General features: G+C 59.8%; 1 protein-coding gene across 2 annotated transcripts; it reads right to left on the reverse strand.

Moving 5' to 3' along the window:
- Positions 1-7,051: 7,051 nt before the first annotated feature.
- IRAK1 (interleukin 1 receptor associated kinase 1) lies at positions 7,052-15,578 on the reverse strand. 2 transcript variants are annotated; one of them, XM_058712404.1, is made up of 14 exons: positions 15,329-15,578; positions 15,078-15,245; positions 14,825-14,956; positions 14,603-14,706; positions 14,209-14,397; positions 13,906-13,970; positions 13,600-13,714; positions 12,536-12,648; positions 11,843-12,050; positions 11,360-11,425; positions 9,640-9,876; positions 8,557-8,992; positions 8,008-8,151; positions 7,052-7,602 (listed from the first exon to the last, which is right to left on the reverse strand). In XM_058712404.1, exons 1-14 carry the CDS (start codon positions 15,462-15,464, stop codon positions 7,541-7,543), a joined length of 2,175 nt encoding a protein of 724 aa, XP_058568387.1. In that variant the 5' UTR covers positions 15,465-15,578; the 3' UTR covers positions 7,052-7,540. The 2 variants fall into 2 exon arrangements, with proteins under 2 accessions (XP_058568387.1, XP_058568388.1); XM_058712405.1 differs by lacking the exon at positions 9,640-9,876.
- Positions 15,579-18,282: the final 2,704 nt, after the last annotated feature.

Below are 18,282 nucleotides of genomic sequence, written 5' to 3' on the forward strand. Positions count from 1 at the left end.
AATATTGTATCAAATAGTATAGGTGGATGGTAACATTTTAGGATGGATGGTAACATTAAAATTTTTTTTTAACATTTATTCATTTTTGAAACACAGAGAGACAGAGTGTGACTGGGGAAGGGGCAGAGAGAGAGGGAGACACAGAATTCGAAGCAGGCTCTAGGCTCTAAGGTGTCAGCACAGAGCCCGATGCGGGTCTCGAACTCATTGACCGGGACATCATGACCTGAGTGGAAGTCGGCTGCTTAATCAACTGAGCCACCCAGGCACTCCAGGTAGATGGTAACATTTTTAGGTGGATGGTACCCTTTTTAGGTGGATGGTAACATCTTAGGGTGGATGGTAACATTTTAAAGCACTGCCAAAGCGTTTCCCAAAGTGGCCAAACCGCTTCACATCGCCACCGGCAGTGCGTGAGTGTCGCCACTGCTCTGCGATCCACATGTAAATGCAAAGGGCCTACCATACGTGAGACGATAAGGAAGAACGAACTGGTGGGCTTATGGCCCAAACAGATCAAGACTCACTCTACAGCTACAGTAACAAGCCTAGTGTGCTGTTGGGACAGCGCTACCTGGATACAGTGGTGTGACAGAACAGAGGCTACAGACAGGCCTGTGCGGGTACAGCGGGCAGATTGATGACAAAGTCCCCATTTTGGTTCCCTGGGGACAGATGCTCTTTTTACTGACTGGGATGGGATGAAGTGGACGTCCGGGGGGGGGGGGGGGTAGAAGGACATCTCGATGGCTGTCTACCAGCAGAAACAAAAATCAATTGGAGATGTGGCATGGACCTAAATATGAAAGGGAAAGCAAGGAAGCATCTAGAAGTCAGAGGAGAGTATCTTCATGACCTTGGGATAGGCAAAGGCCTCTTACGCACAGAACAGAAAGCATTATCCAAAACGGAAAAGAATGATAAGTTGGACTTCCCTAAAATTAAGAGCTATTCATCAAAGGTTGGCATTAGGAGAGGGAAACGGTGAAACTCTGGAGCGACAGAGGACGTCCGAGCCTTATAGCCCATATCAAGGAGGATGACAACGTGGGGAAGCCGGGAATGCGCCTTTCGTGTACAGACGGCCCGTGAGCACGTGCGCTGCTGCTCGCGGCCACGCTGGCCATCACAGAGACGCAGAGGCCACAGCGAGGCACCTGTCGGAACGACCCCGGGTCGGACACGCTGACGCCGTCAAGCGTTGCGGAAGATGCAGAGCGCCTGGAACACAGAAGTGTCCGGAAGGGCCCACCAGGCAGTCCCGAGGAGCAGCACCCCTGCTGCCTGAACGGGTGCCCGTGCCACCTTCGCTCCGTGTCGGTCTGGCTCTGCCGAAGCCCTGTTCCTCAGGATCCCGTCCCCTGTGCGCTCCTGGGGCAGGGGTGGCCGCAGGAGAAATCCGCGTGGGGCTCGGCCAGCAAGAGCTCCGTCGCACGCGTTCCTGTGCCATACAGGCCGGTGTAGGGCCGGGTGTCATGTGGCCCGGGCGGCGGCCGCCAGGACCGATCCCGGCCATTCCAAATTCCGGGCCCGGGGCGGGCACAGGCCGTGAGGAAGGTGCCTGCTGGTTCCGTAGGCCACCCGCACGGTCGGCGTTTGGATGAGGGCTGGGCTGGTCTGCTCCCTGCAGAGGGCCGCGTCTGCTTTCCGGGGACCAGTGCCGCCGACCCGCAGGCCCACAGGCCCGCAGGTGGTGCGGAAGTCACAGCCTTCTGTGGACCCGCCGGGTCTGACCCTATCTGTATTTATTCTTGTCTTCGCTGTGCTGGCCCCGATAAAACACCTGAAAGAAACGAGGGCACGCGTCACCATGCACTAGAATGTTCACAGCAGCTTTATTTACGGCGGCCGCCGCTGAACACAACGCGGATGTCTGTCAAGGGCCGCAGGGACACAGCGTGCTATCGTCACACAGTGGCCACTACGTGGAAGTCAAAACCAACACTACGTTTCAGTACGGTAGCCAGTGAAAGCAGCCAGACGCAAGAGCCTGTGCTATGTGAGTCCATTAAAAAACATGTTTTTAATGCATGTTTATTTTTGAGAGAGAGAGACAGAGCACGAGTGGGGGAGGGGCAGAGTCCCTCTGTCAGGGCAGAGCCCGATGTGGGGCTCGAACTCATGAACCATGAGATCATGACCTGAGCCGAAGTCAAACGCTTAACCGACTGAGCCACCCACGTGCCCCTACACGGTCCCCTTTAAGTGAAGCTTAAGAACACGGAAAACTAATCTATGTGTGTGTTTCTTTTGTGTGGGGGATCCTTCTGGAATGATAGAAGTGCCCCTGTGCTGGTTTTAAACACGCCGACGAATTCTTTGGCCCTCCTCCATCCAAAGTGGGACACTAATTCCTTTCCCCTTGACGATGGACCGCCCTTAGCAACTTGCTTCCAATGAAGGGACTGCGGCACAGGCCAGGCCACCAGAGGTGACAGAGCCACCCCCGGGACAAAGCCCCGTGGAATGTTCAGGTGTCTTAGCCCCAGGGGGTCCTCCGCTGACAGCCTGCGTCAACGGCCAGCTATATTGAGCGGAGCAGGTGGCTGTCCTGTCTGAGCCCTGCCCAGACTGCGGGTTTGTGGGAGAAATACACGTCATCGCCTCCCCCCTGAATCTCGGGGTGGTTTGGTACGTAGCAGACGTTTCCTGGCCCACGCCGTGGCCATCACGTGGCTGTGTACCCCTGTGAAGTCACTGAGCCGTACGGTAGACGCCGAGTACTTGCCTGCCTTCAAGTCGTGCCTCCGTAATGAAGTCTGTGAACAAAGTGTAACCGCTGGGGCGCCGGGCTTGGACAGCTGATGGAGGGTGGTGCCACACACCGAGACGGGGAGCTGGTGGTGACCGGGAGGCCAAAGTTCCACGTCCGGCTTGTGATATCTGTGAGACGGCACGCAGGACTCGTCTGGCGGGTGAAAGGCTCAGCGGAGACTTCATCGTTGGAGATGTCATTTGGGAACGATCAATCCACAGACGGTGTTTAGGGCCACGAGAACGAGCGAGGTCAGCACAGGAGTGAGCAGAGGTAGCGAAGGGGGCCCCGGCCACCCCCCCCCCAGGGACTCCCACCTTGTAGAGGGGACAGGGCGGTGTGGCAGAGGTCACGAGAGGAGAGCAGTCCGAGGGGCCCATGGGATGAAGTCAGAAAGGGACTAGCCAACCCGATCCCTGGTGACCTCGACATGCCACTTTGGCGGGGTGGTGGGGTAGGAGCCAGGTTAGAAGCCTGGTTAGAAGCTCTCCTGTTGGAGAGGCAACAGGAAGAAGTAAGGAAACAGACAAGTGTCTGGAGAAGTTTGGCCGTAAAGAGGAGCGAAGAGTTGGGGTTGTGACTGGAGAGGGGTGTTGCCTCAAAGTTCTTCAAGAGTGGATGCTGCTGGGACCTATCTGAGGACGCAGGAGAAAGATGGGGTGATGTCAGGAGTGAAGAATTCCTCAGAACAGACGAGAAACTTGTGATTCTGGCCATGGTGGGATAACAACTACTAGAATAGCCCTCTGGTAGTAAACAGCTAGAAAACTAGGCAAAATCCCGCAGACAACAGGCTGTGCCGGACCGTGATCACAAGGAGACCCGATGCCGTGACCCGTATGAGCGGCCTGGACTTCTGCCTCGAGGCACTTCTCAGATCACGGTGCAGGAAGGGGTGTCCTGAGTAGGACTTGTGGTCTCTGCTATTACAGCTAACGAGCCAAGAGTGGAGAAAAGACAGAAGACCGGAAACATTTGAATAGAAAACAAATAGCAAGACGGTGGACTTAAATCCAACCATTACAGTGTTAATGGATTGGGCACCTGAGTGGCTCAGTTAGTTGAGTGTCTGACTCTTGTTTTTTTCCAGTTTCTTTATTTATTTTGAGAGAGAGAGAGAGAGAGAGAGAGAAAGAGACAGAGGGAGAGAGAGCACAAGTGGGGGAGGGGCAGAGAGAGAATCACAAACAGGCTCTGCGTGGACAGAGCCTGACCTGGGGCTTGAACTCACAAACTGTGAGACCACGGCCCGAGCTGAGATCAAGAGTCGGACGCTCAACTGACTGAGCCACGCAGGCGCCGCTACACAGAGCAATTCAAAGGCAGAGATTATGAGACTGGTTACAAAAGCGAGACCAAGCCACAGGCCGTCTACAGGTGCACTTGAAAGGAAGACACAGACAGGTTAAAAGAACACAACTGAAAAAGTCACACCAAGAAATAAAGTAAGCATAAGGAAGTTGGAGTGGCTACACCGAACAGAGCAGATGTCGAAAGGAGCAACATTACCAGGGAAAAAGACGGCCGTGTCCTGGTCACCAAAGGGTCAACTTATCAAGAACATATCGTAGTCCTAAAGGCGTACGCACCCAAAGAGAGCTTCAAATCAGATGCAGTAAAATCTGACAGAACCGAAAGGAGAAAGACAAATCCACAAGTGCATTTTGAGACTGTGATACTTTTCTTTCAGTCGGCCAGAGACTGCCGGTGGAGAGAAGATCCGCACGGCTACCGAGGACATACACAACATTACCAATCACCTCGAGCCAAATGACACTTGTAGTTCGCGCCACCAACTGCGGAATATCCATTCTTTTCAGATACACGCAGAATGTTCGCCGAGCTAAACCATCTGCTCAACCATACAACAAGTCTCAATCGTTTTAAAAGAAATGAAATTAGACATTGTAAATTCTCTGTCCTACAATGTAATTAAAAATGCGTAACAAGGCGTCTGGCTGGCTCAGTCGGCTAGAGCACGTGACTGTTGATCTCAGGGTCGTGAGTTCAAGCCCCATGTTGGGCATGGAGCCTACTTAATTAAAAACAAAAAAACAGGGGCGCCTGGGTGGCCAAGTTGGTTTAGCGTCCAATCTCGGCTCAGGTCATGATCTTGCGGTCCATGAGTTCGAGCCCCGCGTCGGTCTCTGTGCTGACAGCACGGAGCCTGGAGCCTGCTTCCGATTCTGTGTCTCCCTCGCTCTCTGCCCCTCCCCTGCTCATGCTCTGTCTCTCAAAAAATAATAAACCTTAAAAAAATTTTAAAAACACTATTAACTCAATGATAATGAAAATAGAACATATCTAAGGGCTGATGATGTTCTTAAAGGGAATTTATAGCTTTAAATGCTTAGGTAGACAAGGCAAGTTTTAATTGTTTTCTTCAAGTAGGCTCTGTGCCCAACATGGGGCTTAAACTCATGACCCTGAGATCAAGAGTCACACACTCCACTGACTGAGCCAGCCACGTGCCCCAGGAAAGGTTTAAAATAAATGACCTGAGGTTATACTGTAAGAAGCTGGAAAAGATTGGGGCACCTGGGTGGCTCAGTTGGTTGAGCATCTGATTTCAGCTTGGGTCACGATCCCAGGGTGGTGAGATCGAGCCCCACGTCAGGCTCCATGCCTTCTTCTTCTTTCTATATAGAGAGAGCATAAGCGGGGAGAGGGGCAGAGGGAGAAGGAGAGAGAGAATCCCAAGCAGGCCCCGTGCTGTCAGCATGGAGCCCAGCGTGGGACTCAGACCCACAAACCGTGAGATCATGACCTGAGCCGAAATCCAGAGTCAGATGCTTAACCGGTTGAGCCACCCAAGTGCCCCTAAAGATTTTAAAGTAACCTCTATACCCCAACATGGGGTCCGAACTTACAATCCTGAGATCAAGAGTCACACACGCTACCAACTGGGCCGGCCAGGTGCCCCTAAAGGAACTGAAATTCTAACTAAAAACCTTCCCACAAAGAAAACTCCCGTAGAGACGGCTTCATCAGCAAACCCATCAGTCACTTAATGAAGTAACACCAAGCATACACGAGCCCTTAAAGAACATAAGAGGAGAGGGAACGCTTTCTAAAGCCAGGTGCACATTACCAGAAAACTGCATGTCAACTTCCCTCATCAACATAGACGCAAAACCTCCCCAGGGATATTAGCAATGGTGAAAGACAACATTTTGCACCCAAGTTTGAGTACAAGGCAAGGACGTCCATTTTCGCCACTTCTATTCAACACTTGGTTAGAGGCCCTAACCGGTGCAATAAGGAAAGAAGAAAGGCACACAGATCGGAAAAGAAGCAGTAAGTCTCTGTATTTCCAGAAGAACTGACTGTGTAAGTAGACTACTGCAAGGTATTTACCACCCCCCCCCAAAACGACTAGAGGTTGGTTCATTCCTTGGCTTTGGCACCAAAATAAGTAAATACATTAAAAGACCTACTAGAGCCAATAAGTGAGCCTGAGCGAGGCTCAAGATGCAAAGCCATTTTTAAAAACCCAACTGCATTTCCAGAAACTCTCAATGATCAATTAAAAATGAAAGGACGATACCAATGACCGTAGCATCAAAACCCATCAAATGCATGGGAGCAGAAACCAGAGGCTCCAGACGATTTTCGGGGGCAGGGGAGCGCGTCCAACGTTTTGGGTTGAATAGTTATGAACCCCGAGACAAAAAGCATTGGAAGAACTCGAGGCTTTCAAGGCAAAAAAACTGCACGAGCACAGGCAGAGATGGAAACGTAAGCTTTTATTCCTCCAGGAGGGCTTGGACTTCACCAACGCCTAGCTTCGTGGGGCACGTAGTGTGATTCGTGACCGCAGACACAAAATCACTGTGAGCCTGTGCTACTTTTGAAGACACTCAGTTACATGAAACCTGATTTGCTTTTCACAACGTGAGTCCCGTTTTCTTCCTCCCTCTCTGCCTCGCTTCCAACGCCCCCCCTTCCTGGGGCTCCTCACTGGCCGGGTAACACAAGGCTTGGGCTTAGCCCAGCCTTGGGTTCGTGGCCCCTCTGTCACGATCAGCGCCCGGGCCCGAGGCTGAGCCTGTGGCCTCCGGAGCCGGGGCTGGCGCGACACCCGTCGGGAGGCGCCCCCGGGGGTGGGCCAGAGTGCCAGGCAATCACGCTAGGCTGGCTCCCAGGTCCCCGGTGAAGCCTGCAGACACCAGCCCGGTGAGGGGACACCTCTGGGCTCTCTGGGGTGGCTCCGAACTCTCGTTCTAGCTAGTGAACTGAACCATAGGACGGCCACACCTCACTTTACCGAATCACAAGAGCCCGGGGCGGGGTGGGGGGGGTGGGGGGAGCGGCGCAGCCTCATTGGCTCTGTCCTACACGGTGGCCCCTTTCCCCCAGGGCTTCAGCTGAGTCCCAAGGGAAGGGCTAAGGGCCACCCTGCCCAGTTCTTCGGGGAGCCGGCTCCCTGCTCCACCCGGCAGCCACACTCACATCTTTCCCCTGGCCTGCGAGGCCGGCAGCCTTCAGACACGCATTCCTCCCACACCCCTGCACCCCTCCGATGAGAACAGCTCGCCCGTCCCCCAAACGCCGGAACAAAGGCAGGCCTTTGCGGTGTCCTGCCTGTCGACGGCTAGCAGCCGGCTCTGAGCCCAGCCTGTGCCCGCGCGCCTGGAGCAGCTGGGGCCACCTTCTGCTGTCCCCTGCAAGGAGGAGACCCCCACCCCCCACCGCCCACGGGCTGCTGAGGATTCGAGAGCCACGAGAACTTCCAACTATGAGAACTTTGACTTCCAGGTTTGGGGAATCCGCCAGGTGAACACATCAACTCTGAAATTCGTCGCTCTCTTCCGGCCCCTGCCTGCTTTGGCGCTCCACGCCTAAGCCTGCAGAAGGAGGAAACGGCAGTCAGCAAGTGCGGGAGGCGCTCCGGCTGCCAGAAGGCCCGGCTCGAGGGCCGGGCTGTGCTCCCGTCTCGGCTTCTGGGCTTCTCAGCAGAGAAGGTGAGGGAGCTGGGACGAGGCCTTGCCCCGAATACGCAACTTCCAGAGGGAGGTGTGGGGGGCAGGCCTGTCTCCAGCCATCGCCGCAAGGGGTGGCCTGCCTCGGAGCTGCCCCCACCCCCCCACCCCCCTCGGGAGCAGGCGCCGCGTCCATGCCGATCGGAACAAACGCTCTGCTGTCTGGGGCCTGCGCGAGGAGGCGAGCCCGAGCGGCCCTGGAGGCCGGCCGGCCACAGGGCGCACCCGTGCTCTAGCCCCTGGCCCCACGGGGGCCGGGCCCAGGAATACCTGGGAGTGAGCTGGACGACAGCAGCTGTAGGCTGTCCAGGACCCCGTCCTCATACAAGGCCAGCTTTTGCACCATCTTCTGCCGGGCGGGGTTGATGACGATCTGTGGTGGCTGTGATGACAGAGAGCTACCCAAGAGCGGTCCTGGGGTGGAGAGAGTATCCTCTGAGCTGCAGGGGCCGCCGTCCCCGGGAACTCGTCAGGGACGCTCCTGGCCAGCCCCAGCTTAGTTCCCTGCCCCTCGGGACACATGTCCTCGGTGCCGTCTCTGACGGGAGGGCCTGGAAGGGGCCGTGCCGTTGCCCCAGCTCCTGGCCAGGCCAGGAACCCCGTCCTGCAGAAAGCCCTCCTTGTTCCCAGCTTTCAGGGAGTGAGTTCCTGGCCTCTTCTCACCCACCTGGAGGTCAGGGTCTGGAGCTCGCTAAGGACACAGGGTGATTAAGAGCAGGCCCCCAGTTCTCTCCTGCCAAAGGGCTGGGGGTGGGGCGTATGGGGACTGTCAGCAAAGGAGGCCCCTGGTCTCTCTTTTGGGCACTGGTCCCCAGCTACCTTCCATAGCTGTCAGCCGGGGCCCTGGGCCGCTCCCCCAGCTCGACGCTTGGGTGGCACCCCCTTCGGTACCGCCGGCCTTCCCGAGGGGTGCCGGGGCCCACACGGCGGCGCCTTGCCCGGGGCTGCCGGGCAAGGCCAGGCCTGGGGGGCAGCTCGGGCTCAGGTGCCAGGAATGCAGGGCAGCAGACAGGCCGGACACGCTCTCGTCACTCTCCACGGGCTGGTTGGGGCCCTTCTGGAGCCAGTCTGGAGCCGGGGCTGGGGCTCCTGGGGGAACCGCCAGGGGCCGCAGCGAGCCTGCAGCGCTCGGGGCGCTGCCGGCCGTGGAGATGTAGGAGTTCTCCTGGGGGGAAGGGGGGCCGTGGCCAGCAGCCTCGGGCTCCAGTGCTGGCCCCGCCACGGCCGCCTGCAGCCTCTCCAGGCTCTCATACACCTGTGAGGACAGAGAGACCCTCTCAGGGGGTGGCCTGGGTGGGGTCTCTGTGGCTCTCCGCAGGCAGGCCAGGACTGGCCACGCGGACCGGTCACGGCCCTCACATAAGAGGGCCCTGCTCCGGGCCACCCGTGGTCTGTCCTGGGGCTCGGGCTTCCTGGGGGGCTGCGGGGACCAGTGAGCCGGCACGCCCTGCATCTGTCCTTTGCCCTTTTGTCCCTGTCGCAAGGAATGCCGAGAAGTCATGGCCCCTAAGATAAAGGACCAAGAATGGCTTTTCCCTCTCTTCCAGAAAGCAAACCTCACTGCCCCCCTGCCCTCAAATGGGCAGAGGGAAAGAGGGGAGGGGCAGGGAGGGGCCAGGGAAAGGCAGATGCAGTGGCGCAGTGTACCCAGAAGGGGGCGCGGCAAAACCCTTTGCTTGTGTCTGGCAGGTGGGGTTTGGTGGGGCTCCGGACACCCCAAGTGGAATTGAAGGGCAAGTGAAACACGTGTGAAGACCCTGGCTCTAGAAAGAGGTCCGGCAGCTGCCACGTCCGGCTCCCTGCGAAGCAGCACCGGGAACACAGGGCTCCCGACACGCTGCTGTCCCCCACGGGCAGCAGAGTCCCAAGTGCTTCCCACCCTACGCCGCTGTGCAGGGCTACCTGGGTCATGGGGGGTCTCCTTTTGGCCCGCCGGTGCAGACAGCAGCAAGCCAGCTGGCCCAGCGCCAGGCCCAGCTCGGGGGGGCACGGCCCGGGCCGGGGGTCCAGATGCTTCTTACAGATCTGGGCGGCAATTGGGGCAGCCCAGGCGTCTGCGGCCAGACCTGCTTGGAGTGTGGTCTGGGTGCTTTTCAGGGCTACCCCGGCCTCCTCAGCCTCTTCTTCAACCAGGTCTTTCTGTGGGACAGATACTGTGAGTATGGCCACTGCGGGGGAGGTCGTGCCTTCAGTCCCATTCCCCAGGCTCTCATCACGGACTCCTGTGGTCTTTGTTCAGACTTATTAAGCACCCACTGTGTGCCCAGCACTGCCGGGACACACCCTAGGGACACAGTGACAAACGGAGCGCTCTGGGTCCACCTTCATAGAACTGACTTCCTGGTGTGGGAGAGATACCAACAAGCCCATAAAGCAATGGGACACTTCAAAGGACAGGCCCGTGGGGCCTCTGACGAGGGCCTGAGCAAGCAGCACTCGACCTAGGATCCGAAGGCACGAACTCGCCAGAGGTCAGAGCCAAGAAGGGAGGGGAGTGGCCCAGAGAAAGGTGCCCAGGGGCGCAAATAGGACTGGAGATCATCTTGAGTTCTGACACGGGAAGGACCAGGAGGAAGCACCTGGGGTGGGGGTGGGGGGTCTTTCAGAAGGAAGGGCTCATAGAAAGGCCCTGGGGCAGGCAGCAGGGAGCTGGCTGAGTCTGGAGGACAGAGGGACGTGCTCATGGATGAGGCCGGCGAGGGAAGCATGGCTCCCGTCCGGCTCCCCGGTTCCGGCCCAGGCCCGGTGAAACTTGGGAACAGACAGAAGCAACCCCGAGGCGGGAACAGGGGCAGCAGGAGGTACACCAGTTGTCAAACGTACAGAACCAACACTGATGGAACGGCCCAGGAAGTGTCTGAGCACGGCGCGGGGATTAAGTCTGTTCTCAGGGGAGGGGCGCCTGGGGGGCTCGGGCGGGTAAGCGTCCGACTCGGTTTTGGCTCCGGTCATGATCGCGCGGTTTGGGGGGTTCGAGCCCTGCGTCGGGCTCTGCGCTGGCGGCGCGGAGACTGCTTGGGATCCCCTCTCACCCTTTCTCTGCCCCTCCCCTACTTGCACGGTCTCTGTCTCTCTCAAGCAGACAAACAACAAAGTCTCTTTGCAGGTGGGGAAACGGGCCCAGTGACGAGCAGGGATTTGCTCCAAGACCGTCATGCTGGGTGGGACTAGAAGCCAGGTCTCAGTCCACGGTGAGACGAACGGAAAGCAGCTGGCCTGATATCCCACCACCGCCTCCCCTGGGGCCCTGGGTTCTGTTTCCCACCACAGCTTCTTGGCCCCGAGCTCTGGGACTGTCCTGTTGGGCCACCCCCTTCCCCGCCCACAGCCCGGGTAGGGGCTAGAGAGGCCATAGCATCTGCAGAAGACAGACAGGTTTTTCCTCGGCAAGGTCAAGGGAAGCTGTTTGGAGCCCTGCCTGCTTTCAACGATGAGTCAGCAGTAGCAGAGGCTGGCTTCTGTGGGGCACTGCATTCCAGATCATTCCACCCTCCAGGGCTGCACCTGTTGGTTACCAGGAGTAGCGCTTCCCTGCCTCCCTCTCTGCCTCTCTCCCTGCTGTCTCCTCGCCTGTCTCTCTCTCTCCTCTGCCTCCCTCGCTGCCCCACCTCAGGAGGCTCACCAGATACTTGGTCTTGGTGCCATGCGTCCTCACGGCCCTCTGGCCAGCCAGGGTCTCCAGCACTACCTGGAGAGGGAGGGACGGAGAGTGTGGCGGTGGCTTCTGGGATGGCAGGGAGGGCCACACGCGGGGGTGGGGGGGCTCGTGGGGTGGACCGGCCCAAAGAGGCTGCTGAGGCACAGATCCGGGCGGACAGGGGCTTGGCCCTCAGACGCGCAGATGGGGACCGGCTGCCGGCAAGGACGGAGCCGCGCGTTATGGGACCGGAGCTCCGGCGGGAGCACACACGGGGAGTGAGGTGCAGGGCGGAGGCGAGGGCCCGTGTCAGGGAGGGAGGGGCCCCAGAGCCGAAGCTCCGTTGGCTTCCTGCCAGGTCGGCCTCTGGCCCCACGGGGAGCTCTCCAGGCCCCGGTGCCTTCGCTGGGCCCCGGCCTCCCGTCCCCCCATCGCCTCCCCAAAGTGGCAGAGGGGCCTGCGGCTCACCACGCCGAAGCTGAAGGTGTCGGTGTCCACGGCCAGCCGCCCCGTCTTGACGTACTCCTCGGGCAGGTAGGCCAGAGTGCCACGCACGGTCCGCGTCCGGGCCACAGTGCTGCTCTGGCCGGGACTGGCCGCTGCGAAGCGGCTGAGACGCGCCAGGCCAAAGTCTCCCAGTTTGGGCATCAGTCTGTCATCCAGAAGGACGTTGGAGCTGGGGGAGGGAAGCGGCGGCGTCAGCTCGGCCCCGGCCTGCTCCGCACCCCAACACCTGCCTGGCGCCGACGGAAGAGGACTCCGGGCTGCCAGCTCGCGCCTCGCCCACGGAAAGTAGCTGGCGGCGGCCGGTGGTCCCGCTGCCCGGGGGCTCCCTCACGCGGGCCAGCCCCTGCTCCTCGGTGGGGCCCGTCCTCGGCCTCTGCTTCCACACCTGTCCCGCACCCGGCTCTCCGTGACCCGGGGCCCTCAGCTCCGATGGCCCGGGCCTCGGGGCTGCAGCCCGTCCCTCACCTCAGCCTCAGGCAGGAGAGGACAGGCCTATTCTCATGGGGGACACCCAGAGCAGGGCTCCTTGGGACTCGGAGAGCGAGCGCCACTGCTCCCTGCCGGCAGAAGGTTGGGGAGCATCATTCCCTTGCGGCAGACTCCGCTCTGACAGCCGTCAGAGGCCGCAGGGGCCTGGCCGTGTCCCCTCCTCACCTCTTGATGTCTCCGTGGATGAGGCTGGGGCTGTCCTGATGTAGAAACTGAATCGCCCGCGCCGTGCCCAGGAGGATGTTTAGTCGCTGAGGCCAGGAGAGAGGGGGGCAGGCCTGGCAGAGGAAGCAGAGGGGCGCAGAAGAGGCTGGAAGGGCCCCCGTTCCTGGACCCCAAGCCTCCCTCCACCTGTCACTGCGGGGTCTAGACAAGTCACTTCACTGCCTGGGCCACAGTCTCCCCTTCTGGAAAACCACGAGCCAAAGGTCCATGAGCTACTTCACAAGAAGGTCAAGGCTAAGCTCTTCCAAGGAGGGGAGGATGGCTGGGGTGCACTCTTCCTCCTGGAGTGAGCGGGATGTCGGGGGAGGGAGGCATTTTCTCCACCTCCCCCAGCACAGCGTGCTGATCTCCAGAGCTGAAGTCCCTGAGCGCCGTGAGCCCCTGGATCTTGTGGGCACGTCACGAGAGGGGGCTCAGTCGTGGGTCCAGATGGTGTGGTCCGCCGCCCCCTTTCTCCAGGGGCAATGCTGACAAGACCCCTCAGCTACTCTGCTTACAAAAGGGAGAAGCTTGACTCCGGCCACTGAGTCAATAACCCTCCTTTGATTTGATTTGGCTTGATTCATTGATTGATTCTTAACTATTTATTTCTTTATCTTTATTTATTTATTCACTTAGAGAGCAGGAGCACAGGAGGGGCAGAGAGATGGGGAGAGAAGCCCAAGCAGGTTCCATGTTGTCAGTGCAGAGCCCGCCTCCGGGGCTCAAACCCACGAACCGTGAGGTCGTGACCTGAGCTGAAATCAAGAGTCAGACGCTTAACCTGAGGCACCCAGGTGCCCCAGTAACCCCCTGTTTAGAGGCATCATGACCCAGGCTTCCCAGCGCGCGGGAGCAGCCAGAGGGAGGCCCCGGGAAAGGGTGCCAGGGAATATGGCAACCCACCTCGGACAGAACCCTGGACCCGAACCTGCCTGCTGGTGGGACCCACTCACGGAGCCTGAGCGCCCAGGTGCCAACAGCGCTGTGGGGCCGGAGAAGTGTGCGTGGCCAAGTAGGCCTACCTGGAAGTGGAGGCGGTCTTCCAGGGAGCCACTGGGCAGGAAGCCATAGACGAGGCAGTAGAAGCCACTCTCGGCGCAGTAACCGGCAAAGTCCACGATGTTTGGGTGACGGAACCTGCTTCAAAAGTGGGACCTGAGTGCTCTGGCCTCCAGCCTCCACCACGCTCTCCAGCTGGCCGTCGTGGGGGTGGGCAGTCCCCGGGGGCTCGAGGGAGCCAGGCACCGCGATCCGCGGTCCTGGAGGCCGATGGGGCCCCGACGCGGCTCTCCCTCTGCCACCACCCGGGAGGGAAACCCCAGGCTCACCGAGACAGCTGCTCCACTTCGGTCAGGAAGCTCTGCCTCACTGTGGTCCACTCCAGGTCTGCCCCCTGCAGCCCCCAAGGAAAACGAGGGCGGGAGGCAGCGTGAAGCCCTTGCGGCCAAGGCTTGACGGCCACTCTCACTGTCACCTGTCCCGGGCCCAGAACAACCGAGGGGCTGGGGACCTTGAACCGGGGAATCAGAGGGCTGAAGGAGGTACACGGGGCAGCGTGTCCCGGGGAAGGCCCAGAGAAGCGAGGGTCTGCTGACGACCGGCCAGGGCCTTTGCGGGGGTGCTACACCCACCTCCTTCAGCCTCTTCACAGCATACAGCGTGTTCCTCATCACAGCCCGGTACACACACCCGAAGCCGCCCTCCCCGATCTTCAGCTCCTCTGAGAAGTTGTGGGTGGCTTGGGAAATCTCAGTGAGGGGCCAGCAGAATGGAGAGGGGTGGGCCCCCTGCAGGAGGGACACTGGGCTCTCCGGGTTAGGCTGTGGGAAGATACCCCGGATCAGGTGAAGTCCTCTGTCTTCCTCTGTGCCCCAAACCCTCCCCTGCGCCTGAAACTCACAAGCTCTTGCTACCCCAGCTGCCTCCTGGCCGGCCCTCCTGGCTGGCTGGGGTTCACAAGTGTACCAAAGGCTACCTTTTTTGCTCCTCGTCTTGACTCTTTCTCTGCCGTCAGGCCCCACCTACCTTGGTAGAGGAAGGGTCTGGATATGGTGGTGGTGGCTGGAGGGCAGCAGGGCTTGGGACAGGACCCAGCTCAGCCCCAGAATGGGTTTGGGAGCCTGGAAAAACTTCATAAAGACACCAGTGAGAGGCAGGGAGAGACCAGCGGCATGGTCTACGGCAGTGGCCATGGTCAAGACGGACCTTTCCAAAAGACCACCAAGCCCCACACCGGGCCCCTCTTACCTGGGGAGGGGAGTGTGGAGGCTGACGTCTGCAACTTCCGGGGGCGGGGGGCCTCGGCCTCAGAGGGTGCAGGGGGACTGCTGGGCCTCGGGGTGCTGGTGCCGGGGGGCAGAAGGGGGGCGGGAGGGTGCCCTGGGATGCCAGGGAAGGAAAGGGCGGTTAGGCCCAGGCGGGGTAGGGGGAGGAGGGAGAAGTCCCGTGGGAGGTCCTGGGTCAGCCCGGGATCCCGGGGTCCCCGGGGCCGCTCGCTCACAGGCCGTGATGATATCCCGCGCGCGGAGCAGCTGCAGGTGCGTGAGGATGCGCACGAGGTCGGCCACGCGGGCGTTGCGGTTGATCCAGGGCCACAGGACACTGGCCGTGCGCTGCCCGGAGCGCTCGCACAGCCGCAGCTCGGTCTGGTCGCGCACGATCAGGGCGGCTGCGGGGCGGGAGGCGTCAGGCCCGGGCGCTCGGGGCCCGCGCGCCTCCCGCCCCAGCCTCTCCCAGCCCGCCGCCACCCACCGAACTGGCACCAGTCGGCGGGCTCCAGGGCGTCCATCACTTTGTAGAAGCGGCACATGACCCAGGGCGGCACCTCGTACAAGAAGTGCTGGGCGCCGGGGGCCGCGGGGTCCCCCGGGCCCGGCCCACCGGCCATGGCCGCCGCCGCCGCCGCCGCCGCCGCCGCCGCGCCAGGGCCTCCTGGGGCCTCTCGGGGCCGCGGCGGGCGCGGGCCTTGGCCGGCCGGGTCCGCGGACACTGACTCACTTCCCCTTTAAGCCGGCCTCGTGCGGCGCCCGGCGGGGCGGAAGGGGCGGGGTCCGGGCCCGCCGCCATCTTGCCCGCCGCCGCCGCCGCGACCCTCGGCCAGACGGGGGCGCCGCGCGTGGTGTCTCCCCGCGGAGGCCGCGCCCCTTCGCCCTGTGAGGCGGCCAGGCGGGCTTCCCGGAGGAGGGGCCGCCTGAATGGGGCCCCGAGGGATGGAGGAGCGCGGTTCCGAGCCGTGGGACAAAGGGCGAGGCACGGCCCGGGACACGCCAGACCGGGCTACAGCCGGGCCTTGGGAGAGTCACCGGGAGGTCCCCGCAGGAACTTCTGGCTTCATGTGGGAGGCAGTGCAGAGTCGTCAGAGATCCAGGCAGGGCGAGGTCAGATACGGGCCACACAGAGGACCCCCGTCGAGTCCCGGCAGCTGGCCGGAAGGCCGGGCGCAGGGAGAAGCGTCTGGAAGCTTGCAGGGCAGGCTACCCAGCTCAGGGCATTGTTGCCCACCTCCTCTGCCCTGCATCCTATCTTTTCCGCTCCTTGAGGAACCTGCTCCAGCAACTGTTAGCTCTTTGCGGTGTTTGCAAGTCTTCCTTCTTTGCTGGCCTCTTCCCACTAGCCCATAAAACGTGTTTACGCCTCTTAAAAACAGGTCTTTAGCTTCCGCCGTCCCTCCTCCCTCTGGTGGCCATGCTTCTGGCTCACTTGGAGTTCCCCCCTGCGAGGACCGCAGACTCCAGCCTCTCCCCGGCACCAAGCTCGGCTCCCAGCCTCCTTGAGGTCTTCACCACGTTAGTGTCTCTTGCCCCTTCCCACAGTGCTCTGCAGCCATGGACTTCTTTGGGTTCTCTGGCGCTCCTCCATTCCAGCAGCCACTATCCTCCGCTCATTTCCCTGAACATCTCGGGAGTCCGCTTCTTCCCCACAGGCCCATTGCTCTCACTGCTCCCTCCTACCTGGGGGACCTTCGGCCCCTAGCTCCCTCTGGGCAGAGCTGCCTGCTGCCCCTGGGGCGTCGTTTTGGAGCCTCTGCACTTGTTTGCCTCCCCCACTAGATGGGGGAAGACCCCAGCAAGCAGCAGCGGTGCCTTCCTCTTTTGTTTCTCCAGTTGGATGCGTGCTTGCAAGGCAACAGGTGTCCTTCCCTGACCCCCCCCCCCCCCGCCCCCAGTCCCGACCGGTAGTGGGCTCCCCTCCAGGCCGTTCTCCCGACATGGGCCTCCAATGGGAGGCTCTTCCCAGAAGCCACAGCCATTGCCAGCCCCACCCTGAGCCCCAGTGGCTTCTCATGGGACAGCCTTTACAAAGACAACCGACTCTGGTGCGGGAAAGCCTCCTGCACGCACACACGGAGCTCTAAGGGAAGAGCAACGCGCTCCTCCTTGCTCACTGCTGGACAGCGGCTCCCAGGACAGGCCCGGCACGCGAGAAATGCTCAGTATACACAGGTCGCATTTCAACCCTTTGTTTTAACATTCAAAGCCAGGATATTGGAGTGCACCTTTTAGCAGCTGTGTCCACATTTGCATGCGAAGCCGGGCTCTGAGCCGTCGTTCCCTCCAGCCCGGCAACAGCCTGCTGAGAACTGCTGCGGCAGGGCGCGCAGCTCCTGAATGCGGGCTTTGCAAAAGGTCTGCACACCCACGGTGATGACAGCGCCCCCTGTGGGCAGGGGGCCAGGTCAGCAGAGGCCTCAGGAGGGTCCTGGGCGGCAGGCACAGGAGGAGCCGCAGCGGGGGGGGGGGGGGGGGGGGGGGGGGATGGCTGGGTGTTTCCCAAAGCACCTGGACAGAGTAGGCGCCCCCGCCACGGCCCCCAGGAGCGGGGATAGTTGTGCTTCTGTGCAGAAGGCCTGCGGCCCGCTGGCCTCTGGACCTGGGGCACGGCGGGCCGCCGCCGCGCCGGGCCCTTCCCGGCCTGCCACCCCAGGGCTCCCCATCACACGCAGGAGCAGTGTGCCTGGAAGGCGTAGCCTCGGAAGCCAGGGGGAGGTGGTGTATGGAGGAGACTACTCTTTCCTCCCAAGGCCGTCCTGACAGTGGCTGGCTGTCGTGTTCGGGGGCAGCCAGATGGAATCAGGAGACACCACCATGCTGTCCTGTGAGCTGTCTGATAATGAAAGCCCAGACCTTGAGTCACTTTCACAGAGAGATTTATCGAGAATGCTAACAGCACAGGATACAGTACTTCCCAACAAAAGGTGCAAACGCGTCACTTAGAAAGGCATGCTGAGTATTCTTTGCTTTCACACGTATTAAAAAACTTACAAAAATAAAATAAAACTGCGTGCTGCCCATCTTTTCAAATAGTAAAAGAACCTCATGAAAAAATCACTTGATTTTACAACAAAAGACACAAACGGACATTTTTATGTAAATTTATAAGGCAAACTCTTTATATAATAAATAGGTTACAGGGATTCAGTGGGGGGGGGTGTTTTTGAAACGTATACAGGTACATTCAGACAGGTTTACTGAAATGGTACAAATTTCCTTAATAAATTGCCTTTTGTTTTTAAATATATCAGTGCTTTCAGTCATTTGGCTATACACAAAGAACCTTTTTTTGAACACTACAAAAAAGCAATCAATATTTTTTGTTTTTAAAACAACCTACTTATTTTCTAAAGTAATTGTCCCAAAACACAAAAACCAAAGGTGAATGTGATGGAGGGCTTTTGGAGACATCTCTAACCAAGTCTGTCCTGGGCT

Source organism: Neofelis nebulosa, chromosome X (genome assembly GCF_028018385.1).
Source record: "Neofelis nebulosa isolate mNeoNeb1 chromosome X, mNeoNeb1.pri, whole genome shotgun sequence".
In the NCBI taxonomy this organism is placed as follows: Eukaryota; Metazoa; Chordata; class Mammalia; order Carnivora; family Felidae; genus Neofelis; species Neofelis nebulosa.